The following is a 27,745-nucleotide window of genomic DNA, read 5'->3' as shown; positions in this document are numbered from 1 at the left end:
TTGTTATTCTTTCATTTTTTGTACATAAATTAGGCCATTAGTTTAATCGCTTGAAATGTTTTACATAGTCATTTAGTGGCCTTGTATAGCTGACTATGCTGTGTGAGCTGTGCTCATTGTTGAAGGCTGTATGGTGACCTATAGTTGTTCATTTCTGTGTCATTTTGGTCTCTTGTGGAGAGTTGTCTCATGGACAATCATACCACATTTTCTTTTTTCTAGCCAGTCAGTCAATATTTATAAAGAGGCCTTTTTGCAGACTTACTAATTCTTATACATCATTGGCTTTCAAGTACTTGGCGTTGACCATTCCTGATGAAGTCTAATCAAGAAAAGTACTTTGGACACATGCAATTTATAAAGTTTTGTTTTCACTTAACTCAATTTGTGTTCTGTACTTTACTCAATTTGTGTTCTGTACTTTTCTCACTTTGTGTTCTGTACTTTACTCACTTTATGTTCTGTACTTTACTCAATGTATGTTTTGTACCACACTCACTTTATGTTCTGTACTTTACTCAATGTATGTTTTGTACTTTACACAATTTATGTTCTGTACTTTAATCAACTGTACTTTACTCAATTTATGCTCTTTACTTTACTGAATGTATGTTTTGTACTTTACTCAATTTATGTTTTGTACTTTACTCAATTTATGTTTTGTACTTTATTCAGTTTATGTTCTGTACTTTAATCACTGTATGTTCTGTACTTTGCTGGAACAAAGAGTAGGAGTTGGAACTGATCATTAGATGCTTTGAGGGTGTTTCAAGTCATGAATCTACAAGAAATATTTGCCACAACAATCTCTCAATCAATATATTGTTTTATTTTAGTTGATGATCTACAATGACATAATACAGAACTGTCATCCTGGAGGTTTCCATTTACTACCACTGGGTCAACGTGTCCTTGAGAAACTTATAAAGGTCATTGATGAAGAACTGGATACTATTGGTGCACAGAAGATTTGTATGCCGACACTTGCTTTAGCCAGCTTATGGAAGAAAACAGGTACAAAAAAATCACTTTGAAAATTTTTAAAGTAGAGTTTATGTGGACAAAAACCATAACTGTTTTAGCTGACATGGCCAAAAGGGCTTTATGAGATGTTGCATCCCTCGTCTTGTATTCTTTTGTTTTCTGGTAATTTATCAAAAATCCTCTCTGAAATTACTACATGTATAAGGGGAGGTCCTGATTCTGTAACTCAGGGCTTAAAAACATGATACCCCAAGTTCCCTAATTTAAAGAAATTTAAGTCTGACATCCTGAAATTAAAAAAAAAAGAATTCCCAGATCCTGAAAGAATCAATCCCAAGCTTAAAAACACTGATCCCAGAGTCCCAATAAAGGTCTGACCCAGTTCCCCTCCCCAAAGCAAAGGCTCCTTGTTGAAGACTGTACTTTGACCTATCATGGTTAACTTTTACAAATTGTGACTTGGAAGCGGAGTTGTCTCATTGACATTCATACCACATCTTCTAATATCTATGAAGACAAAAAAAAAGTTGACACAATCATTCCTATGGTATCTAGTTTCAAAAATGTGTCAGGTGAACCAGCAAACAAACAAAAATTACCAACATGACCACAATGGCTAAAAATAGAAAAAAGGCAGTAAAATGGTAGCATTGTCTTTTCTTGTCAAATGATATTTATAAAGAAAATCTGAATATTTTAAGTTGATTTTTCATTTATCTTTTTTCAGACAGATGGGATTCTGCAGGTGCTGAATTATTCAGATTAAAAGACCGACACAAACAAGATTACTGTTTAGGACCGGTGAGTTCTTTTGTCCTTCTTTTAACAGATTCGAGATTTATCATCATAATCTATTTAGGATGGGTGAGTTCTTTAGAACACAGTCCTTTAACAGATTCAAAATTGTTAAAGATATACCTGGACTTACGCAGAAGGTCACTAACAGGTCTTCAATGAAGTGAAAAATTCCCGCACCCAGAGGAGGGCTTCAGCTGGCCCCTAAACAAAAATGTGTACAAACATGTTTAATTATACTACATTCTGTATATGCATGTCCCAAGTCAAGAGCCTGTTACACAGAGGTTGCCATTGTTTGCTGTCTGTCATGTCCCAAGTCAAGAGCCTGTTACACAGAGGTTGCCATTGTTTGCTGTCTGTCATGTCCCAAGTTAAGAGCCTGTTACACAGAGGTTGCCATTGTTTGCTGTCTGTCATGTCCCAAGTTAAGAGCCTGTTACACAGAGGTTGCCATTGTTTGCTGTCTGTCATGTCCCAAGTCAAGAGCCTGTTACACAGAGGTTGCCATTGTTTGCTGTCTGTCATGTCCCAAGTCAAGAGCCTGTTACACAGAGATTGCCATTGTTTGCTGTCTGTCATGTCCCTAGTCAAGAGCCTGTTACACAGAGGTTGCCATTGTTTGCTGTCTGTCATGTCCCAAGTCAAGAGCCTGTTACACAGAGATTGCCATTGTTTGCTGTCTGTCATGTCCCTAGTCAAGAGCCTGTTACACAGAGGTTGCCATTGTTTGCTGTCTGTCATGTCCCAAGTCAAGAGCCTGTTACACAGAGGTTGCCATTGTTTGCTGTCTGTCATGTCCCAAGTCAAGAGCCTGTTACACAGAGGTTGCCATTGTTTGCTGTCTGTCATGTCCCAAGTCAAGAGCCTGTTACACAGAGGTTGCCATTGTTTGCTGTCTGTCATGTCCCAAGTCAAGAGCCTGTTACACAGAGGTTGCCATTGTTTGCTGTCTGTCATGTCCCAAGTCAAGAGCCTGTTACACAGAGATTGCCATTGTTTGCTGTCTGTCATGTCCCTAGTCAAGAGCCTGTTACACAGAGGTTGCCATTGTTTGCTGTCTGTCATGTCCCAAGTCAAGAGCCTGTTACACAGAGGTTGCCATTGTTTGCTGTCTGTCTGTCCCAAGTCAAGAGCCTGTTACACAGAGGTTGTCATTGTTTGCTGTCTGTCATGTCCCAAGTCAAGAGTCTGTTACACAGAGGTTGCCATTGTTTGCTGTCTGTCTGTCCAAGTCAAGAGCCTGTTACACAGAGGTTGTCATTGTTTGCTGTCTGTCATGTCCCAAGTCAAGAGCCTGTTACACAGAGGTTGCCATTGTTTGCTGTCTGTCTGTCCCAAGTCTAGAGCCTGTTACACAGAGATTGTCATTGTTTGCTGTCTGTCATGTCCCAAGTCAAGAGCCTGTTACACAGAGGTTTTCATTGTTTGCTGTCTGTCATGTCCCAAGTCAAGAGCCTGTTACACAGAGGTTGCCATTGTTTGCTGTCTGTCATGTCCCAAGTCAAGAGCCTGTTACACAGAGGTTTTCATTGTTTGCTGTCTGTCATGTCCCAAGTCAAGAGCCTGTTACACAGAGGTTTTCATTGTTTGCTGTCTGTCATGTCCCTAGTCAAGAGCCTGTTACACAGAGATTGTCATTGTTTGCTGTCTGTCATGTCCCAAGTCAAGAGCCTGTTACACAGAGGTTGCCATTGTTTGCTGTCTGTCATGTCCCAAGTCAAGAGCCTGTTACACAGAGGTATCCATTGTTTGCTGTCTGTCATGTCCCTAGTCAAGAGCCTGTTACACAGAGGTTGCCATTGTTTGCTGTCTGTCATGTCCCAAGTCAAGAGCCTGTTACGCAGAGGTTGTCATTGTTTGCTGTCTGTCATGTCCCAAGTCAAGAGTCTGTTACACAGAGGTTGTCATTGTTTGCTGTCTGTCATGTCCCTAGTCAAGAGCCTGTTACACAGAGGTTGCCATTGTTTGCTGTCTGTCATGTCCCAAGTCAAGAGTCTGTTACACAGAGGTTGTCATTGTTTGCTGTCTGTCATGTCCCTAGTCAAGAGTCTGTTACGCAGAGGTTGTCATTGTTTGCTGTCTGTCATGTCCGTAGTCAAGAGCCTGTTACACAGAGGTTGCCATTGTTTGCTGTCTGTCATGTCCCAAGTCAAGAGCCTGTTACACAGAGGTTGCCATTGTTTGCTGTCTGTCATGTCCCAAGTCAAGAGCCTGTTACACAGAGATTGCCATTGTTTGCTGTCTGTCATGTCCCAAGTCAAGAGCCTGTTACACAGAGGTTGCCATTGTTTGCTGTCTGTCATGTCCCAAGTCAAGAGCCTGTTACACAGAGGTTGCCATTGTTTGCTGTCTGTCATGTCCCAAGTCAAGAGCCTGTTACACAGAGGTTGCCATTGTTTGCTGTCTGTCATGTCCCTAGTCAAGAGCCTGTTACACAGAGGTTGCTATTGTTTGCTATCTGTCATGTCCCTAGTCTAGAGCCTGTTACACAGAGGTTGTCATTGTTTGCTGTCTGTCATGTCCCTAGTCAAGAGCCTGTTACACAGAGGTTGCCATTGTTTGCTGTCTGTCATGTCCATAGTCAAGAGCCTGTTACACAGAGGTTGCCATTGTTTGCTGTCTGTCATGTCCCAAGTCAAGAGCCTGTTACACAGAGGTTGCCATTGTTTGCTGTCTGTCATGTCCCAAGTCAAGAGCCTGTTACACAGAGGTTGCCATTGTTTGCTGTCTGTCATGTCCCAAGTCAAGAGCCTGTTACACAGAGGTTGCCATTGTTTGCTGTCTGTCATGTCCCAAGTCAAGAGCCTGTTACGCAGAGGTTGTCATTGTTTGCTGTCTGTCATGTCCCAAGTCAAGAGTCTGTTACACAGAGGTTGTCATTGTTTGCTGTCTGTCATGTCCCTAGTCAAGAGCCTGTTACACAGAGGTTGCCATTGTTTGCTGTCTGTCATGTCCCAAGTCAAGAGTCTGTTACACAGAGGTTGTCATTGTTTGCTGTCTGTCATGTCCCTAGTCAAGAGTCTGTTACGCAGAGGTTGTCATTGTTTGCTGTCTGTCATGTCCGTAGTCAAGAGCCTGTTACACAGAGGTTGCCATTGTTTGCTGTCTGTCATGTCCCAAGTCAAGAGCCTGTTACACAGAGGTTGCCATTGTTTGCTGTCTGTCATGTCCCAAGTCAAGAGCCTGTTACACAGAGATTGCCATTGTTTGCTGTCTGTCATGTCCCAAGTCAAGAGCCTGTTACACAGAGGTTGCCATTGTTTGCTGTCTGTCATGTCCCAAGTCAAGAGCCTGTTACACAGAGGTTGCCATTGTTTGCTGTCTGTCATGTCCCAAGTCAAGAGCCTGTTACACAGAGGTTGCCATTGTTTGCTGTCTGTCATGTCCCTAGTCAAGAGCCTGTTACACAGAGGTTGCTATTGTTTGCTATCTGTCATGTCCCTAGTCTAGAGCCTGTTACACAGAGGTTGTCATTGTTTGCTGTCTGTCATGTCCCTAGTCAAGAGCCTGTTACACAGAGGTTGCCATTGTTTGCTGTCTGTCATGTCCATAGTCAAGAGCCTGTTACACAGAGGTTGCCATTGTTTGCTGTCTGTCATGTCCCAAGTCAAGAGCCTGTTACACAGAGGTTGCCATTGTTTGCTGTCTGTCATGTCCCAAGTCAAGAGCCTGTTACACAGAGGTTGCCATTGTTTGCTGTCTGTCATGTCCCAAGTCAAGAGCCTGTTACACAGAGGTTGCCATTGTTTGCTGTCTGTCATGTCCCTAGTCAAGAGCCTGTTACACAGAGGTTGTCATTGTTTGCTGTCTGTCATGTCCCAAGTCAAGAGCCTGTTACACAGAGGTTGCCATTGTTTGCTGTCTGTCTAGTCCCAAGTCAAGAGCCTGTTACACAGAGGTTGCCATTGTTTGATGTCTGTCATGTCCCTAGTCAAGAGCCTGTTACACAGAGGTTGCCATTGTTTGCTGTCTGGCATGTCCCTAGTCAAGAGCCTGTTACACAGAGGTTGCCATTGTTTGCTGTCTGTCATGTCCCTAGTCAAGAGCCTGTTACACAGAGATTGCCATTGTTTGCTGTCTGTCATGTCCCTAGTCAAGAGCCTGTTACACAGAGGTTGCCATTGTTTGCTGTCTGTCATGTCCCAAGTCAAGAGCCTGTTACACAGAGGTTGCCATTCTTTGCTGTCTGTCATGTCCCAGGTCAAGAGCCTGTTACACAGAGGTTGCCATTGTTTGCTGTCTGTCATGTCCCAAGTCAAGAGCCTGTTACACAGAGGTTGCCATTGTTTGCTGTATGTCATGTCCCAAGTCAAGAGCCTGTTACACGGAGGTTGCCATTGTTTGCTGTCTGTCATGTCCCAAGTCGAGAGCCTGTTACACAGAGGTTGCCATTGTTTGCTGTCTGTCATGTCCCTAGTCAAGAGCCTGTTACACGGAGGTTGCCATTGTTTGCTGTCTGTCATGTCCCAAGTCGAGAGCCTGTTACACAGAGGTTGCCATTGTTTGCTGTCTGTCATGTCCCAAGTCAAGAGCCTGTTACACAGAGGTTGCCATTGTTTGCTGTCTGTCATGTCTCAAGTCAAGAGCCTGTTACACAGAGGTTGCCATTGTTTGCTGTCTGTCATGTCCCTAGTCAAGAGCCTGTTACACGGAGGTTGCCATTGTTTGCTGTCTGTCATGTCCCAAGTCCAGAGCCTGTTACACAGAGGTTGCCATTGTTTGCTGTCTGTCATGTCCCAAGTCAAGAGCCTGTTACACAGAGGTTGCCATTGTTTGCTGTCTGTCATGTCCCTAGTCAAGAGCCTGTTACACAGAGATTGCCATTGTTTGCTGTCTGTCATGTCCCTAGTCAAGAGCCTGTTACACAGAGGTTGCCATTGTTTGCTGTCTGTCATGTCCCAAGTCAAGAGCCTGTTACACAGAGGTTGCCATTCTTTGCTGTCTGTCATGTCCCAGGTCAAGAGCCTGTTACACAGAGGTTGCCATTGTTTGCTGTCTGTCATGTCCATAGTCAAGAGCCTGTTACACAGAGGTTGCCATTGTTTGCTGTCTGTCATGTCCCAAGTCAAGAGCCTGTTACACAGAGGTTGCCATTGTTTGCTGTCTGTCATGTCCCAAGTCAAGAGCCTGTTACACAGAGGTTGCCATTGTTTGCTGTCTGTCATGTCCCAAGTCAAGAGCCTGTTACACAGAGGTTGCCATTGTTTGCTGTCTGTCATGTCCCTAGTCAAGAGCCTGTTACACAGAGGTTGTCATTGTTTGCTGTCTGTCATGTCCCAAGTCAAGAGCCTGTTACACAGAGGTTGCCATTGTTTGCTGTCTGTCTAGTCCCAAGTCAAGAGCCTGTTACACAGAGGTTGCCATTGTTTGATGTCTGTCATGTCCCTAGTCAAGAGCCTGTTACACAGAGGTTGCCATTGTTTGCTGTCTGGCATGTCCCTAGTCAAGAGCCTGTTACACAGAGGTTGCCATTGTTTGCTGTCTGTCATGTCCCTAGTCAAGAGCCTGTTACACAGAGATTGCCATTGTTTGCTGTCTGTCATGTCCCTAGTCAAGAGCCTGTTACACAGAGGTTGCCATTGTTTGCTGTCTGTCATGTCCCAAGTCAAGAGCCTGTTACACAGAGGTTGCCATTCTTTGCTGTCTGTCATGTCCCAGGTCAAGAGCCTGTTACACAGAGGTTGCCATTGTTTGCTGTCTGTCATGTCCCAAGTCAAGAGCCTGTTACACAGAGGTTGCCATTGTTTGCTGTATGTCATGTCCCAAGTCAAGAGCCTGTTACACGGAGGTTGCCATTGTTTGCTGTCTGTCATGTCCCAAGTCGAGAGCCTGTTACACAGAGGTTGCCATTGTTTGCTGTCTGTCATGTCCCTAGTCAAGAGCCTGTTACACGGAGGTTGCCATTGTTTGCTGTCTGTCATGTCCCAAGTCGAGAGCCTGTTACACAGAGGTTGCCATTGTTTGCTGTCTGTCATGTCCCAAGTCAAGAGCCTGTTACACAGAGGTTGCCATTGTTTGCTGTCTGTCATGTCTCAAGTCAAGAGCCTGTTACACAGAGGTTGCCATTGTTTGCTGTCTGTCATGTCCCTAGTCAAGAGCCTGTTACACGGAGGTTGCCATTGTTTGCTGTCTGTCATGTCCCAAGTCCAGAGCCTGTTACACAGAGGTTGCCATTGTTTGCTGTCTGTCATGTCCCAAGTCAAGAGCCTGTTACACAGAGGTTGCCATTGTTTGCTGTCTGTCATGTCCCTAGTCAAGAGCCTGTTACACAGAGATTGCCATTGTTTGCTGTCTGTCATGTCCCTAGTCAAGAGCCTGTTACACAGAGGTTGCCATTGTTTGCTGTCTGTCATGTCCCAAGTCAAGAGCCTGTTACACAGAGGTTGCCATTCTTTGCTGTCTGTCATGTCCCAGGTCAAGAGCCTGTTACACAGAGGTTGCCATTGTTTGCTGTCTGTCATGTCCCAAGTCAAGAGCCTGTTATACAGAGGTTGCCATTGTTTGCTGCATGTCATGTCCAAAGTCAAGAGCCTGTTACACAGAGGTTGCCATTGTTTGCTGTCTGCCATGTCCCAAGTCAAGAGCCTGTTACACAGAGGTTGCGATTGTTTGCTGTCTGTCATGTCCCTAGTCAAGAGCCTGTTACACAGAGGTTGCCATTGTTTGCTGTCTGTCATGTCCCAAGTCAAGAGCCTGTTACACAGAGGTTGCCATTGTTTGCTGTCTGTCATGTCCCAAGTCAAGAGCCTGTTACACAGAGGTTGCCATTGTTTGCTGTCTGTCATGTCCCTAGTCAAGGGCCTGTTACACAGAGGTTGCCATTGTTTGCTGTCTGTCATGTCCCTAGTCAAGGGCCTGTTACACAGAGGTTGCCATTGTTTGCTGTCTGTCATGTCCCTAGTCAAGAGCCTGTTACACAGAGGTTGCCATTGTTTGCTGTCTGTCATGTCCCTAGTCAAGAGCCTGTTACACAGAGGTTGCCATTGTTTGCTATCTGTCATGTGCCAAGTCAAGAGCCTGTTACACAGAGGTTGCCATTGTTTGCTGTCTGTCATGTCCCAAGTCAAGAGCCTGTTACACAGAGGTTGCCATTGTTTGCTGTTTGTCATGTCCCAAGTCAAGAGCCTGTTACACAGAGGTTGCCATTGTTTGCTGTCTGTCATGTCCCAAGTCAAGAGCCTGTTACACAGAGATTGCCATTGTTTGCTGTCTGTCATGTCCCAAGTCAAGAGCCTGTTACACAGAGGTTGCCATTGTTTGATGTCTGTCTGTCATATTTGTTTTTGTTTAATTGTTTTGAACAAAAGACATGCATTTGTTTTCTTATTTAAAATGTTTACAACTATCTTATTTCATTTCTGGTGGATGGTTGTCTTATTGACACTTATACCACATATTCTCATTTTTACATAAAGAGAAACTTCCCATGGCAAATATCATGTTATATTGCTGATGTTGACTTCATACACTTATTTCAATACTATATCATTGAACTTATGGATTTGTTGTTCAGTGGTTGTTGTTTGTTGCTGTTGTTCATAAGTGTTTTTGGTTTCTAATCTTTTATATAGATAAGACCTGGTTTTCTCGTTCGAATTGTTTTACACTTGTCATTTTCTATTTATTTCTATTTGATAATCCCCTTGGTTTCTTCTCTCTCTCTTTTACATCTTTTGTTGCTATGTGTGTCATTAAGTTGACCCAAAGTCATATCTGTATTCTTCTAGATATCTTTTGTGGTTTATGTAATTTTGGATTGCTGACAGTTTCCCCACATTATCATTTTAGTATGCTTTAAAAGATGTCTTAATGTGTTTTATGTGTTGTTGATGTTGACCCCACAATTGTTTTAGTTCTGTCAAAGATGTTTTTTACTTTTGTTTTAATGATTCTGTTGGTATTTTGATTTTGACACAATATATTTATGTGTTGTTGGGGTCCCTATGTTTACCATTTTAATAAACTAACAAACTCAAGGAATGGAATAAAGCTATTTATTAATAATCATAAGAAAAAAATGGATTTAATGTTAATACATAAGTTTTAAAAAGATATTGGGGACAAAAAATGTTTGAAAAAGAGCCTGAAATAATGAACTCCAAAATGAAAGGGGAAATAACTGTTGTGATTTGTACTTTTGACTGAAATTAGTATACTGTATTTAAATCTAGAAATAGGAATTATATGAATACCAAATTCTTTGTAGTGAATTATTCTGTAAAAAAAAGTAAAAACAAATTCAAAGTATTTGGATAAGTTATCAAAACTGTGTTTCAGAAAACAAGAAAATTGGAAAGTAAAAACCATTTTAAAATAATTTAAGGGTAGAACATATACAAAGTGTATTTAGGACTGTTAGGAATTATCTAATACTGAGATGTTGACAATTTAATTTTTTAGAATGAGGTTAAGTTGTGAAAATAATAATATATACATACATCATCTTAAAACTGCTGTTATAAACCAGAAATAGATACATGTATTATATTATATATGAATGACAAGACATGCATCAACACTCTTTCATACAAAGGTACCAGATTGTCAATTAATAAAGATTACAGTGCAAAATATACATATTACATACATTTAAAAATGTAAATACACATCCAAGGAAATCTAGATAATAAATATCCCCAGTTGCCGGATTAAAATACTGTAAATTTATTAATTATTGCGAGGTTTTTATTATTGCAAAAAATACGACAGAGTTGTAAACGCAATAATTTAAACTCGCATTTTGAAACATTTAATATGAATTAAACAGGATTTTTCTCAAATTAAATCGTAAAAAATAATAATAAATGCACGCAATAATTTATGAATTTACAGTAAGTAAGAAGGTAAATTATTTATTATAGTGACAGGTGTAAATATGTACAGATTATAAACATATAATATATGATTAAGAAATAATTCATGGAAGCCATAGATTTGTTGGAAATTTACACATGGCCTTGGCCTTGATATTTGAATTTTATCTTGAGCGTTAGCAATGTGTAAATTTATTACAAATCTATGGCTTCTATAATTATTTTGAATAGAACAATAATAGATAGATAACAGAACAAAGACGGTCAATAAAAAAAATGAGGCGAGGGTAGGTATGCTGAAAGTGTGGCTATTATTTTTACTCCCTGTAATAGGTAAAGCTGTCAAACATGAATATGTAGCTTGCATCAAACATATCAGAAATTACCGCTAGAAAAAATGTGTTTAATTCTTTTAACCCTCAAACCCAACATTTGCCATTTGTGATTTACATGTTTTTCTTGTAAGCTACCATCAAATCCAACATTTGCCATTTGGGACCTGCTGTAATTGACCCAAACTTTAAATCATTTCCGGACAGGACCCAAAGTTCTGGTTAGCGTCAATAGAGGTATTAAAAAAAATTCTTCAAATTTAAAGCAATAAAATTTTCACAGTCAGGAGGATTTTCAAGGGTCGGTCGGTAAACTGCAAACAAACAATATTTTAATTTAAGCCCAACACTCCAGGCTCCACCAGGTATAGGTAGTTTTTAAAGCAATTGCTTTCATGCCGTCGCGTATGGCCATCTTTGTGACCCAGATCAGAGACTCCGCCCAGATCAAGCCATAGTATTTTGTTAAACAGGCTCCTGGTCTGTCATTCTTAAACACCAATGTATGTTTTCTAATGCAATACATAGCTTGAAACTTTTGAAAAACGTTAGTGGATTTAAGAAGTTTCAGCATACGTTCTTGTAGATGTATTTTTGTATTTAGGGGGACAACCGTTTGACTATCAAAAAACATAGACGTCCGAGTGAAAAAAATGCATTTTTATACCTGCGATTCCGTTTTCCGTTCGTACGATGTTTCAACAAAATATGGAATCATTTCAGTTGTTGATTTAGTATTGAAAATTTGACTGAATTATCTTTTATAATATACGGTTTTATATGTTTAATTGGTGTTTTTTTTAAGAAAGAGGTCAGGTGCTCTTGTTCATTCATAAAATCGTCGTTCATTCATAAATTTATCGTAAAATCAAAATCACTACACAGGTTATCAGGTTATACGTAGTGTCAAATGATTACCTGTAATCTAAAAATAGACAAAGTTAACTGACCTATTTTGTTGATTTGTTTGCGCAAATAATTTAGAGGAACGAAACCCTTGTTAAAAACACATAACAATAAGTTTGTTTTCCTTTTTTGTCATAACTCCGTAAGATTTATCGATCACCTTTCTAATGAAATGGACCCGTCCAAACGTGATAGATGCCAATTAAGTCCAGATGAAGAGATATTTACAATTTGGAATTTTCTAGTTTCATAGATTAAAAAAAGTACACCCTTTTTGGATATCATATTCAAAAGTGGGTATGCATGACAAATGATAAAACCATTATCCTCGTCTTTCCAATGGACGAGTCTACTACGTTTGTTGACCCTAGACGGTCCACCGTGTTTGCAATTTTATTTCACATGTTTTCGAAATATTGAAGATCATTTTCACAATGTTTCCTGAAAATTGGATAAATATCAAAGCAACTTAGAGCTGTTTGTTCTTGTTCGTTTAATGACGATTTAATGTCATGTTTGTCTGTGATGGCCCCTCTTTTCGGGATTGCACGAGAATTATAGTTATCTCGTACCGCATGAGGATGACACATATCAACTGAGCAATAATGTTTGGGACTTAGTTTTTAAGAAATGATGACAAAGTAACATTATGAAAATATTTTTAGTCAGCTGAAATATATATTTATTTTTTACATGTTTATGTCTTGTAAAATATTTTGTTTCTTTCCCGTTTTTCAACATTTGCGTCTGGAAAGTTGAAATGTTTTTACTGAAGTGTTAAATTTAAATTAATTATGAAAATTAAATCAACTAGTATCTCAATTGTTTGTAAAACAATTGAAAGGTCTTTCCTGTAAAAGTGATGTTTTCGTTATGTTCTTTGTACGACCTTTCGTTTGATATACGACAAGCATACCTTCTGAAACTTTTCGCTTTTTACACTTAATGACCTCATCCGCCTACATTTTTGAGATCGGAATTATGATATATGTAACACATGGTAGATGAGCTTTCATTTGATATGCGACAACGCCATGTTGTAAAAAGTTTAAATTTTGCACTTAATAACCCCATCCAACCAATTTTTGGAGGTTGGGAATTTGATATTTCAAATGTACACATCATGACCTTTCATTTGATATACAACAACCCTATTGTAAAAGAAATTATTTTTTTTTGCACTCAATGACCCCATCCAACCAATTTTTTGGGGACGTCAATTTTAAATTTGAAATGTACGCTTTATGTTCTTTCATTTGATATGCAACAACCTTGCCATCTGAGAAATTTGAATTTTTGCACTAAATGACCCCACCCTTCCACCTGGGATGAAAAAGGGGTTTAAAATTTTCATTTTTAAGTAGAGTTTATTGAGACCTTCAATTTGATATATCAGATGACCCCATTTGACAAAGTGCAAAAAATGATGCAATATCAACTATATAAATAGAAGTTATGAAACTCACAAAGTCAATGCAAAACATGAAAATTTCAAATTTATTTTTGGGTGTTTTTTTTCATGGAATGTTTTTGGTATTTGGTTAAACATATAACTATGTCAATCTCTTCAAGGTTAAACATTTTAAGTGGTTAGCTGTTGTTGTTTCAGAAATACTTGCCGCCGCTCGAAAAATTTCAAACTGCATTATCTCTAAAACGACAATAGATATCTCAAATCTGTTAAATGGTAAATGATCTGCAGTTAAAGGACAACACTATAGAAAAAGAAATGGGACAATTTCAAAGTTCACCAAGGTCACAATTAATCATCAAATATTTGATGCAATACCAAACTTAAGAACCGGAAGCCGTGGAGACATGGGACTACCACCATTCAACTCAGGACCACTTGATCTTTCAAATATCACAAGATCAAGGTCATAGTATACTGTGAAGGTCAAGGTGAAATTTCATCATGACCTGACATTGACCTCAAATTGAAGGTCTTGAAATACTGATCATCTTTGCAGTTGATAGTAGGTTGATATATGTTACCTTTTAAAAGATATACACAAAAAACTATACTTTTCAGAATCATCCCGTTGTAACTTTTGAACAGACGGTCGGACATTATTGGGCTTATTGTATAAAATGTAGAGTTCGTCGAGAGGAACAATTTACATGCTATATGTATGCAGCAAAGTCTTATCGTTTTACTAATATGTAAGCTTGAAATTGCAGCGTAATTTTTTTTTGCACTCAGTGACCTTTGACCTTGATTGTATATTAAAGGTCACATGAATTAAAGATTATTGGTGAAGGTCCCCAGTCTCTACAACTTCTGGTTCTCGAAATACAGTTTTTCTAAAATTATGTACATTTTTTCAAGTGGAATTACTCCTTATAAGGGTTAATAACAAAACGAGTGTACATGTTTATTAGCATTGCCATCTGTTCATGTACATGTTGCCGTTTTCAAATCGATTCTATCTCTTATACTTTATGTGAAAAATGCAAAAGAAAGAAATTGTTTCAAGGGGATATAACTCTCATAGGGGACGCTGAAATCTTAATCAGCCTCACATGGTAATACATCATTATGAGATCTACATTATGTCCAATTAAGGTCATGATATCTTTAAAACCAACGAGGGGGGGGTCATGTTGAAAAAAATCAATAAAAGGAAGATAACTCCTAAAGGGGATGATGAAATCCTTAACAGGGTCATTTGGTAATACATCTTGGTGAGATCTAGCTATGGTCCATATTTGGTCCTAATAACTTCAACAGAAACAAAAGGCGGGCATGTCAAAAAAATGTTGGAAGAAAAAAAGGAAAAAAAAGAAAAAAAAACATTAGAAAAACAATAAGGTCTTTCCTCACGTAGGGGAAAGACCTTAATAAAGGAAATTATTGCCCAGTTACAAACACTACTAGGGGATAATCCATTATAATTTCTCTTGGAGTTATATGTTTCAGCACATGTATATTTGACCCCAACTTTAGCCTGGTAAACGTGTTGTCTCCTTGTGAAATATAAAACATATTAAAAATGACTTTCTGCTAAAGTCTTTAATTGATATAAAGTTAAAACCTTCTTAATTCTCACTAGACAACACTCCTGTCATGTTTAATTTTTAAATATATGTGGATGAAAAAAAAAGTCCCCAAAACATAAACATGGCAGCAATTGCTTTTACAGCCTTTCAGGCTTTGATTTCTGTAGTTTGCCATCAGAAGTAAGTAGGTTAACTTCACCAAACTCTTCCACTACTATAACTCTTCCATCCATCAGACAAGTTATGTCAGTAATATCTTTTGAATTAAATTATCCATATATATGCAAATATATTTCATTTCTTTTTTCTGGCCATTTCAAAAAGTAATATTTAGTTTATGATTCATTCATGTCATTTGTGAAACAAACAAAAAAATATTTGATTGATCTAAAATATTTTCTAATTTTCATTTAAACTATATTTATTGTACACATGAAATTTTGTTCTATATTGTGACCAAAACACACAGAACCTAAATCTACTGCTACTAAAGATTTGCTATTCTAGTTGTATAAATTTATAATTTGTTGCAGATTCATAGAAAAGTAATATCATTTGAATCCCCAGTGTGTATTTTATCCCACAGATAAATTGAATTTTGACAAGTATGTGCCATTGTTATCACATATAAAACCTGAAGACTCTTTATGTTTAAAACAAATACACTGAGGATCCTTCAGTCCACCCTCTTCACTAATCAGTACTTTACTATTCTGTCCATCTTTTGATAATACTATTATACTATCTGAGTTAAAGTCTGCTATAATAATGTTACCATAAGTATCTATACAAAGTCCTTTTGGTCCTGATAAATCCTGTGTATATTGCCAGATCTGTTTACCTGATTCATCATAACAGTTTACTGCTTTACCATTATAGTCCCTATAGATTACTCTGTCATTACTGTAAACAAGCTGATACAGGTATGTTTTACTCTCAACTTGTATTGACTTCAGTGTATTTCCTTCCAAGTCTATAATACGGATTTCATCAATACTCAAACCTACAGCCAGAGAATTATTGGAGAATGATAAACCATAGCATGCTTTGTCTAATGTGATAACTTTGGTAACTGTTTCATTCTCCATATTGAAGATCTTAATGGCTTTCTCCCTTGTATAAGTTATAGCTATAGTGTTCGGATTGATCTGTGTAACACTACAGGCTCCACCAGGTATAGGTAATAGTTTCTGTAGTTTACCATCTGAAGTAAATAGGTTAACTTTACCCCAATGTTCCACTACTATAACTCTTCCATCCATCAGACAAATCATGTCACTGATATACTTCTTTATGTTGATCTCTATCTGTGTCTCTATACTCATAGTCATGTTGTTTATGTTGGATTGTGATTCTACTTGTGCTTTCCTCCTCACACTTGTTTCTCTGTTCAAGTCTGTTTCTGTCCTATCAACCATTACTTCTACTAAAGATTCTAGTGATTCTAACTTGCTTAGTATGTTTTCTATCTCATCATTTTGTTTCATTTTGATGTTAAATTCTTTTGCCCTTTCATCATTTTCCAGATCGTAAACATATCGCTGACATTGATGTATTTGTTGTTCAATCTGATATACACCTAGAAATGATTGGAGTTTTGAAGTGTGTGGTATGACTGTTTGTAAGTGGTCTTGCATTTTCTTTAAGATTTTCTGTTTTCCTTTAATTTCAGTTATCAAATCTGATGCTTCTGATTTTACCTGGTTTAAGATAGTTTCTGCCTCATTGCATAACTTCTTCTCTAGTTGGATTAAAAGACTGTCCATTTTCTCTCGAGTTTTAACAATGATATCTTGTATGCTTTCATATTCACGTTCACCTCTTGCTATGTTTTTAGATTTGTTAGTAACCAATTTTTCCAGACAATGATTGATTGAGTTAATTTGTTTCTCTAATGTTTGTTTGGATTGGTCAATTTTTGTTTTCTCAACTATATTTGCTAAACTTTTTATTCCCGTACATTTAGAATGATTTGTGGAAATACATTCATCACAGCAAGGCATTAAATGACTAGGACAATACAAGTTGAGTTGTTGACCATGTTTGTCACATTCTGTCTTGATAGTTTGAATGGATGGTTTAAAACTTTTAATATCAATTGTTTTATGATCACGTGTTCCTTTGAATTTTTTGTGTTGACCAGAACATGTTGAACACAAGCCTTCATTACAATTGTAACACCAGATGTCAGCTTTAGTGTTTACTTTTCCTTCTTCACAAGGTCCACATGGTATAGGTTTACTGGATGCCATTACCTGAACATATACAACACATAAGTTACTGAACCATGCTGACAAAGTCACAATTGGAAGTGATTAATAAAGAGAGAAATTGGTTAGACAAAATTTAAAACAAATAACACTAAAAAACAATAAAGAAATCTACTGGTAAAACTGAACTGTCTTCAATAATGGAAAAACCTTTATATTATAATACTGTTAACTGGGAAATGTTTTGGCACTGTCTTTATTTCTCAATTTACAAACATATTCTTATTTTGCGCCATTTTGAATTTGATTTAGTGATGGGGGTTCCTTACAAGTTACATGTTTTTAAAGTAAAATAAAATAAAAAAATGACTAAGGTCAAGTAACAGTATATGAACGATGTCACAGATTTACTTAAAATTTGCGTACACCTTTGGATCGTTGAACTGTAAATGAAAATTGAAAATATAATGCCTTTATTTTGTTTATTCCCTTAAATATATCTGATTGAATTCTTTCAAATTAGGTGCACATTTGTATAGAAACCACACAAAAATAGGCAAAAAACATTGTTAAAATTGTTTTCAATCTAATTAAAAACCAATCTCTCATGCTCCGGTTTTCTGATATGTCGCGACATATCAGAAAACCGGAGCATGAGAGATCGGTTTTTAATTAGATTGAATTGTCTTTATAGCTATCAAAAGTACCAGGATTATAATTTTATACGCCAGACGCGCGTTTCGTCTTCATAAGACTCATCAGTGACGCTCAGATCAAAATAGTTAAAATGCCAAATAAATACAAAGTTGAAGAGCATTGAGGATCGAAAATTCCAAAAAGTTGTGCTAAATACGGCTACGGTAATCTACTCCTGAGGTAAGAAAATCCTTAGTATTTCGAAAAATTCAAAGTTTTGTAAACAAAAAATTTATAAAAATGACCATATAATTGATATTCATGTCAACACCGAAGTGCTGACTACTGGGCTGGTGATACCCTCGGGGACGAAACGTCCACCAGCAGTGGCATCGACCCAGTGGTGTAAATAGCTATCAAAAGTACCAGGATTATAATTTTATACGCCAGACGCGCGTTTCGTCTTCATAAGACTCATCAGTGACGCTCAGATCAAAATAGTTAAAAAGCCAAATAAATACAAAGTTGAAGAGCATTGAGGATCGAAAATTCCAAAAAGTTGTGCTAAATACGGCTACGGTAATCTACTCCTGAGGTAAGAAAATCCTTAGTATTTCGAAAAATTCAAAGTTTTGTAAACAAAAAATTTATAAAAATGACCATATAATTGATATTCATGTCAACACCGAAGTGCTGACTACTGGGCTGGTGATACCCTCGGGGACGAAACGTCCACCAGCAGTGGCATCGACCCAGTGGTGTAAATAGCTATCAAAAGTACCAGGATTATAATTTTATACGCCAGACGCGCGTTTCGTCTTCATAAGACTCATCAGTGACGCTCAGATCAAAATAGTTAAAAAGCCAAATAAATACAAAGTTGAAGAGCATTGAGGATCGAAAATTCCAAAAAGTTGTGCTAAATACGGCTACGGTAATCTACTCCTGAGGTAAGAAAATCCTTAGTATTTCGAAAAATTCAAAGTTTTGTAAACAAAAAATTTATAAAAATGACCATATAATTGATATTCATGTCAACACCGAAGTGCTGACTACTGGGCTGGTGATACCCTCGGGGACGAAACGTCCACCAGCAGTGGCATCGACACAGTGGTGTAAATAGCTATCAAAAGTACCAGGATTATAATTTTATACGCCAGACGCGCGTTTCGTCTTCATAAGACTCATCAGTGACGCTCAGATCAAAATAGTTAAAAAGCCAAATAAATACAAAGTTGAAGAGCATTGAGGATCGAAAATTCCAAAAAGTTGTGCTAAATACGGCTACGGTAATCTACTCCTGAGGTAAGAAAATCCTTAGTATTTCGAAAAATTCAAAGTTTTGTAAACAAAAAATTTATAAAAATGACCATATAATTGATATTCATGTCAACACCGAAGTGCTGACTACTGGGCTGGTGATACCCTCGGGGACGAAACGTCCACCAGCAGTGGCATCGACCCAGTGGTGTAAATAGCTATCAAAAGTACCAGGATTATAATTTTATACGCCAGACGCGCGTTTCGTCTTCATAAGACTCATCAGTGACGCTCAGATCAAAATAGTTAAAAAGCCAAATAAATACAAAGTTGAAGAGCATTGAGGATCGAAAATTCCAAAAAGTTGTGCTAAATACGGCTACGGTAATCTACTCCTGAGGTAAGAAAATCCTTAGTATTTCGAAAAATTCAAAGTTTTGTAAACAAAAAATTTATAAAAATGACCATATAATTGATATTCATGTCAACACCGAAGTGCTGACTACTGGGCTGGTGATACCCTCGGGGACGAAACGTCCACCAGCAGTGGCATCGACCCAGTGGTGTAAATAGCTATCAAAAGTACCAGGATTATAATTTTATACGCCAGACGCGCGTTTCGTCTTCATAAGACTCATCAGTGACGCTCAGATCAAAATAGTTAAAAAGCCAAATAAATACAAAGTTGAAGAGCATTGAGGATCGAAAATTCCAAAAAGTTGTGCTAAATACGGCTACGGTAATCTACTCCTGAGGTAAGAAAATCCTTAGTATTTCGAAAAATTCAAAGTTTTGTAAACAAAAAATTTATAAAAATGACCATATAATTGATATTCATGTCAACACCGAAGTGCTGACTACTGGGCTGGTGATACCCTCGGGGACGAAACGTCCACCAGCAGTGGCATCGACCCAGTGGTGTAAATAGCTATCAAAAGTACCAGGATTATAATTTTATACGCCAGACGCGCGTTTCGTCTTCATAAGACTCATCAGTGACGCTCAGATCAAAATAGTTAAAAAGCCAAATAAATACAAAGTTGAAGAGCATTGAGGATCGAAAATTCCAAAAAGTTGTGCTAAATACGGCTACGGTAATCTACTCCTGAGGTAAGAAAATCCTTAGTATTTCGAAAAATTCAAAGTTTTGTAAACAAAAAATTTATAAAAATGACCATATAATTGATATTCATGTCAACACCGAAGTGCTGACTACTGGGCTGGTGATACCCTCGGGGACGAAACGTCCACCAGCAGCGGCATCGACCCAGTGGTGTAAATAGCTATCAAAAGTACCAGGATTATAATTTTATACGCCAGACGCGCGTTTCGTCTTCATAAGACTCATCAGTGACGCTCAGATCAAAATAGTTAAAAAGCCAAATAAATACAAAGTTGAAGAGCATTGAGGATCGAAAATTCCAAAAAGTTGTGCTAAATACGGCTACGGTAATCTACTCCTGAGGTAAGAAAATCCTTAGTATTTCGAAAAATTCAAAGTTTTGTAAACAAAAAATTTATAAAAATGACCATATAATTGATATTCATGTCAACACCGAAGTGCTGACTACTGGGCTGGTGATACCCTCGGGGACGAAACGTCCACCAGCAGTGGCATCGACCCAGTGGTGTAAATAGCTATCAAAAGTACCAGGATTATAATTTTATACGCCAGACGCGCGTTTCGTCTTCATAAGACTCATCAGTGACGCTCAGATCAAAATAGTTAAAAAGCCAAATAAATACAAAGTTGAAGAGCATTGAGGATCGAAAATTCCAAAAAGTTGTGCTAAATACGGCTACGGTAATCTACTCCTGAGGTAAGAAAATCCTTAGTATTTCGAAAAATTCAAAGTTTTGTAAACAAAAAATTTATAAAAATGACCATATAATTGATATTCATGTCAACACCGAAGTGCTGACTACTGGGCTGGTGATACCCTCGGGGACGAAACGTCCACCAGCAGTGGCATCGACCCAGTGGTGTAAATAGCTATCAAAAGTACCAGGATTATAATTTTATACGCCAGACGCGCGTTTCGTCTTCATAAGACTCATCAGTGACGCTCAGATCAAAATAGTTAAAAAGCCAAATAAATACAAAGTTGAAGAGCATTGAGGATCGAAAATTCCAAAAAGTTGTGCTAAATACGGCTACGGTAATCTACTCCTGAGGTAAGAAAATCCTTAGTATTTCGAAAAATTCAAAGTTTTGTAAACAAAAAATTTATAAAAATGACCATATAATTGATATTCATGTCAACACCGAAGTGCTGACTACTGGGCTGGTGATACCCTCGGGGACGAAACGTCCACCAGCAGTGGCATCGACCCAGTGGTGTAAATAGCTATCAAAAGTACCAGGATTATAATTTTATACGCCAGACGCGCGTTTCGTCTTCATAAGACTCATCAGTGACGCTCAGATCAAAATAGTTAAAAAGCCAAATAAATACAAAGTTGAAGAGCATTGAGGATCGAAAATTCCAAAAAGTTGTGCTAAATACGGCTACGGTAATCTACTCCTGAGGTAAGAAAATCCTTAGTATTTCGAAAAATTCAAAGTTTTGTAAACAAAAAATTTATAAAAATGACCATATAATTGATATTCATGTCAACACCGAAGTGCTGACTACTGGGCTGGTGATACCCTCGGGGACGAAACGTCCACCAGCAGTGGCATCGACCCAGTGGTGTAAATAGCTATCAAAAGTACCAGGATTATAATTTTATACGCCAGACGCGCGTTTCGTCTTCATAAGACTCATCAGTGACGCTCAGATCAAAATAGTTAAAAAGCCAAATAAATACAAAGTTGAAGAGCATTAAATCATCAATCTTTATAGCTCCATAGATTTTTCTTGAAAAACTATATGTTGTTGTAAAAAAAAATCCGTTTTACTGATGTAAAATAATAATAAGGTCAACCACCTCATTTTAACAATATACATCCAGCAAAGTGGTGTACTTGGTGAAAAAACATACAAAAACATCAAAATAATCGAAAGGTGAGACATTCAGCTTGTGCAAAGGATTAAAATGTGTCATTAACATTGCTGTTACGACTTTTACTTAATATATCGCAATATCAAAAATAAGTTTTAAAAAATCAATCCAGGAATGATATCCAGTTAATAAAATTGTGTCTTTGTTGTTAATAATCAAACTGTAAAGAATTAAATTTTTGGACATACATTGTATATTGAACATAGCGCTGCACATGATTTATCTGCACATTCTAGTATTTATACAAAGGGACTCAATTCAAATATTGACCAAATGAGTATCAATTAATTTTTAATCACCTAGTTAATTGCGATGAGAACATGTTGTGAAAGCAAACATATTCTATATAATATAAATGTAATTTCATGGTAAGTATATTTAACCAAATTCATATAAAATTAAAGTACTAATCTTGTTTCATGAACATTTTAATTGCTTTAAATGTAGTATTATAAAAAACTTCAGCACACAAAACAAATAAGCATATATAGAATATTTAAGTTTTTTCAAAAAGTTCCAGTAAAGAAATTTCGTTTTTACCCATTTACCTGTTGATGTTATTTTGACAAAAGTTAATTGGGTATGTGTATGGCAACTTAAATGGCCTCCAATCTTTCTTCAAATGTAGACCAACCAGGAAGTAATTAAGACATGTTTATACCTGATTCAGGTGACGGATAAATATTTAAATGACATAAATAAACCTGACCTAGATAATCTGTAAAATGCTTTGTCTGCAGGGTTTAATTTTATTGTTTGAGTGCATCTTGTTTTATATTGATATTGTATGATGATGTGATGTTGATGTAGACATAATCATTATTAATCAATCTATAGGAAACATATTTCCATGCAAAAACATTTGTTTCTATTTATTATTTCAAAATCAGAATTCAATGGTTCTTAATTGCTCAAAAAAGAAAATAAATTATCAACATCAATGTCTTGGATAAAGTGAAAAACAGCTCTGATCGTTTATTTGTACAGGAATTATGTCCCTGTAAAATGTACATCATAAAGGATTGCATTGTATGCACTATTATATAAGCCTACATTTCTTATTGGATTTTTATGAAATTTATCGGAGCTCTGCTCCAATGAAAAAGAAATAGAATTTAAAATTGCATTGTATGTTACACCATAATTAAGTATACATCAATTTGGCCAATTGTTATTGAACACATAATATGTGCAATGCTAAGGCACATTAAATGCTGTTCATATATCAATTAACAAGCAAGGGACTGTCCCAAAAGATGAAATTGGCAGCTTACTCTGAATTATGCTATGATACATTTTTGCATCGAAGTACCTGGTATGCATGTATGTGGAATTCAAGAAAATATATATGAGTTGGAACAATTTTCAATTTTCAGAATTGCATACATAACGTGAAGATATATTTGTCATCAAGAGTACTTATACTAATGCACTGAGAACAAGTTTTTTTTTAAATCTAAACCATATATCTTGCAGTTTGAGCCAAATGATATTTTTAGTTTTATAAAAAATATTCATTTTATTTTTTAGATTAATGAAGAATTAAATAGAATATATAATTTTTATTTTTAGACACATGAAGAGTTGGTGACTGATTTGATATCAAAGATGGGGAATAATTTATCGTACAAAAAATTACCAGTCAAACTATATCAGGTAATCTATTGTAGTATTCATTTATTGTACTCATAAAAATTACCAGTCAAACTATATCAGGTAGTTTTACTGTAGTCTATTGTAGAATTACTACTGTTTGAGTTTTCATAATGCACTGAATTTAATCATCTTGAAAAACATAATATTTGTGATAAAGATATGACAAAATGTAAATTAGAAAACCTCTGATGATTTATAGTCATTTCTCTGTAAGAGTTGTTTCCCTTTTATCCTTTTTATGTTTTTAGGTAAGATCTTAAAAATACAACACATAGAGACAAATTTTAAAGCTGCAAACATAGTTACCAAGACACAAGAAAATATACAGGAGGTCAATATGTTCCAAATTGTCTGCCTAATCCTCATAGAAGATATCATCCTACAATAACTATTTTTAGTCTTCTACCAACAAAGTCTCAGGTCTGTCTGTCTGTCTGATAAAGTTTGAAGAGTTTTGTTCCTTGGAACTTTGAAATTTCACTCAAATAAACAGTGTTCTGCACTATTTTTGTCATGCTTGAAGATATTGATTTGTTGATTGGTAAATAGTCAATCATAACAAGATACAGATCAAGTTCTAATTTGTTCCAAATTGAGTGATTTTGTGCACAGCTCTGTCGAGGGTCTGGATGGGGGGTCTGTTATTCTGTAAACATTTAATTTTCACCCCCTTTTTCTCTAATCTTCATTTTTTTTGGCCAGTTATTCTCTAGTCTTCATATTTAAAGTCATTTTTAGCTCACCTGGCCCAAAGGTCCAAGTGTGCTTTTCTCATCACTTGGCGTCCGGCGTCGTCCGGCGTCCATCATCGTTAACTTTTACAAAAATCTTCTCCTCTGAAACTGCTGGGCCAAATTAATCCAAACTTGGCCATAATCATCATTGGGGTATCTAGTTTAAAAATTGTGCAGCAACCCCCCAACCAACCAAGATGGCAGCCACGGCTAAAAATAGAACATAGGGGTAAAATGCAGTTTTTGGCTTATATCTCAAAAACCAAAGCATTTAGAGCAAATCTGACATCGGGTAAAGATGTTCATCAGGTCATGATCTATCTGCCCTGAAATTTTCAGATGAATCAGACAACCTGTTGTTGGGTTGCTGCCCCTAAATTGGTAATTTTAAGGAAATTTTGCTGTTTTTGGTTATTATCTTGAATATTATTATAGATAGAGATAAACTGTAAACAGCAATAATGTTCAGCAATGTAAGATCTACAAATAAGTTATCATGACCGAAATGGTCAAATGACCCCTTTAGGAGTTATTGCCCTTTATAGTCAATTTTTAACCATTTTTAGCTCACCTGGCCCAAAGGGCCAAGTGAGCTTTTCTCATCACTTTGCATCCGTCGTCGTCGTCCGGCGTTAACTTTTACAAAAATCTTCTCCTCTGAAACTACTAGGCCAAATTAAACCAAACTTGGCCACAATCATCATTGGGGTATCTAGTTTAAAAATTGTGTCAGGTGACCCAGTCAACCAACCAAGATGGCCACCGTGGCTCAAAATAGAACATAGGGGTAAAATTCAGTTTTTGGCTTATAACTCAAAAACCAAAGCATTTAGAGCAATTCTGACATGGGGTAAAATTGTTTATCAGGTCAAGATCTATCTGCCCTGAAAATTTCAGATGAATCGAACAACCTGTTGTTGGGTTGCTACCCCTAAATTGGTAATTTTAAGGAAATTTTGCCGTTTTTGGTTATTATCTTGAATAATATTATAGATAGAGATAAACTGTAAACAGCAATAATGTTCAGCAAAATAAGATTTACAAATAAGTCAACATGACCGAAATGGTCAAATGACCCCTTTAGGAGTTATTGCCCTTTATAGTCAATTTTCAACCATTTTTCGTAAATCTTAGTAATCTTTTACAAAAATCTTCTCCTCTGAAACTACTGGGCCAAATTATAGCAAATTTGGCCACAATCATCATTCGGGTATCTAGTTTTAAAATTGTGTCAGGTGACCCGGTCAACCAACCAAGATGGCTGCCATGGCTAAAAATAGACCATAGGGGTAAAATGCGGTTTTGGCTCATAACTCAAAAACAAAAGCATTAAGAGCAAAACTGGCATGGAGTTAAATTGTTTATCAGGTCAAGATCTATCTGCCCTGAAAATTTCAGACAAATTTATATTCAATTTTTAACAATTTTCATAAAATTTGTAAATTTTTACTAACACTTTCAACTGAAACTACTGGGCCAATTATTATAGATGGGGATATATGTACGCAGCAAGAATTTTCAGTAAAGTTAGATCTACAAACACATCACCAAAACACAATTTTGTCACGAATCCATCTGTGTCCTTTGTTGAATATTCACATATACCAAGGTGAGCGACACGGGCTCTTTAGAGCCTCTAGTTTGTAGATCTTAGTAATCTTTTACAAAAACCTTCTCCTCTGAAACAACTTGGCCAAATTAAACCAAACTTGGCCACAACTATCATTGGGGTATCTAGTTTAAAAAATGTGTGGCGTGACCCGGCCAACCACCCAAGATGGCCGCCACAACTAAAAATAGAACATAGGGGTAAAATGCAATTTTTGGATTATAACTCAAAAACCAAAGCATTTAGAGCAATCTGACAGGGGTATAATTATTCATCAGGTCAAGATCTATCTGTCCTGAATTTATCAGGTGAATCGGACAACCCGTTGTTGGGTTGCTGCCCCTGAATTGGCAATTTCAAGGAAATTTTGCTGTTTTTGGTTATTATCTTGAATATTATTATAGATAGAGATAAACTGTAAACAGCAATAATGTTCAGCAAAGTAAGATCTACAAATAAGTTAACATGACCGAAATGGTCAGTTGATCCCTTTAGGAGTTATTGCCCTTTATAGTCAATTTTTAACAATTTTTTGTAAATCTTAGTTATCTTTTACAAAAATCTTCTCCTCTGATACTACGTGGCCAAATTAAACCAAACTTGGCCACAATCATCAATTGGGTATCTAGTTTTAAAAATGTGTGGCGTGACCCGGTCAACTAACCATGATGGTTAGTTTACATAGGGGTAAAATTCAGTTTTTGGCTTATAACTCAAAAACCAACAATTTAAAGCAAATCTGACATGAAATAAAATTGTTTTTAAGTAAAAATATATCTGCCCTGAAATTTTCAGATGAATCATACAACCTGTTATTGGGTTGCTGCCCCTGAACTGGTAATTTTAAGGAAATTTTGCTGTTTTCTGTTATTATCTTGAATATTATTATAGATAGAGATAAACTTTAAAATACAATAAATGTTTGCAAAGTAAGATCTATAAATAAGTCAACATGACCGAAATTGTCAGTTGACCCCTTTAAGAGTTATTGCCCTTTATAGTCAAGTTTTAACCATTTTTCTGTAAATCTTAGAAATCTTTTACAAAATCTTCTCTGAAACTACTGGGCCAAGTTAATTATAGATAGAGATAATTGTAAGCAGCTAGAATGTTCAGTAAAGTAAGATGATCAAACACATCACCATCACCAAAACACAATTTTGTCATGAATCCATCTACGTCCTTTGTTTAATATTCACAAAAACCAAGGTGAGCGACACAGGCTCTTTAGAGCCTCTAGTTCTTTAATCATTTAACCCCATCCAAACCCTCATGGTTCTTATAACTTAAAAGCTGAAGATTTAAGGAAGATTTTAAACCAAATATCATGTGATATCAGTTTTGTGTAGACTAGTATTATAAAAGTTATGATGTATAAACTACTCTTTACAGATATCGAGAAAGTTTAGAGATGAGATGCATCCTAGGCATGGACTTTTAAGGAGTAGAGAATTTGAAATGAAAGGTAATATTTCACCATAAAACATGCTTACAATACTAAATTGTTTTATTTTTTGTTTGTTTTTACAGCTGATATTTGACGTGAATACTATTCAACATAAGCTTGTATTGGGTTAAATCTAAGAAATAATCATCTAAAATAGATAAAATATTTAGAGGTTGATATACATAAATGTCTAACTTCAGCATGTTCATAAACTAATTAAATGTAGCAGATGTACTCTTTCATAATTATTCTAAGGGGAGATCACCCACTTTGAAGTTTTGTAATGGATACATTTAAATGTAGAGAAAAAGTTGATTAAATCTGTTCATGAATATCTGTATCAGGTTAATTTGT

General features: G+C 36.7%; 3 protein-coding genes across 8 annotated transcripts in view; 1 reads left to right on the top strand and 2 right to left on the bottom strand.

Annotated features, from left to right (window-relative positions):
• LOC139518888 (NADH-cytochrome b5 reductase-like) overlaps positions 1-27,745 on the bottom strand; it is a 149,763-nt gene that overhangs the window by 100,335 nt on the left and 21,683 nt on the right. The gene's annotated exons all lie outside the window — the stretch shown is intronic.
• Positions 1-27,745, top strand: part of LOC139518839 (probable proline--tRNA ligase, mitochondrial) — a 43,191-nt gene that overhangs the window by 5,356 nt on the left and 10,090 nt on the right. For 5 of the 6 annotated variants that reach the window (XM_071310495.1, XM_071310459.1, XM_071310484.1 and 2 more), the window contains exons 3-6: positions 837-1,014; positions 1,712-1,785; positions 23,518-23,601; positions 27,337-27,409. In XM_071310495.1, the coding sequence (XP_071166596.1) occupies positions 837-1,014; positions 1,712-1,785; positions 23,518-23,601; positions 27,337-27,409 (409 nt within the window). The remainder of the gene's footprint in view (positions 1-836; positions 1,015-1,711; positions 1,786-23,517; positions 23,602-27,336; positions 27,410-27,745) is intronic. The other variant, XM_071310505.1, reaches the window with a different exon arrangement.
• LOC139505511 (uncharacterized) lies at positions 12,564-22,603 on the bottom strand. The gene is made up of 2 exons (XM_071295061.1): positions 22,494-22,603; positions 12,564-17,088 (listed from the first exon to the last, which is right to left on the bottom strand). The coding sequence occupies exon 2, from the start codon at positions 17,083-17,085 to the stop codon at positions 15,409-15,411; it is 1,677 nt and encodes a 558-aa protein (XP_071151162.1). The 5' UTR covers positions 17,086-17,088; positions 22,494-22,603; the 3' UTR covers positions 12,564-15,408.

This window comes from Mytilus edulis, chromosome 1 (genome assembly GCF_963676685.1).
Source record: "Mytilus edulis chromosome 1, xbMytEdul2.2, whole genome shotgun sequence".
Classification (NCBI taxonomy): domain Eukaryota; kingdom Metazoa; phylum Mollusca; class Bivalvia; order Mytilida; family Mytilidae; genus Mytilus; species Mytilus edulis.
This window is presented reverse-complemented; position numbering and strand designations above follow the sequence as displayed.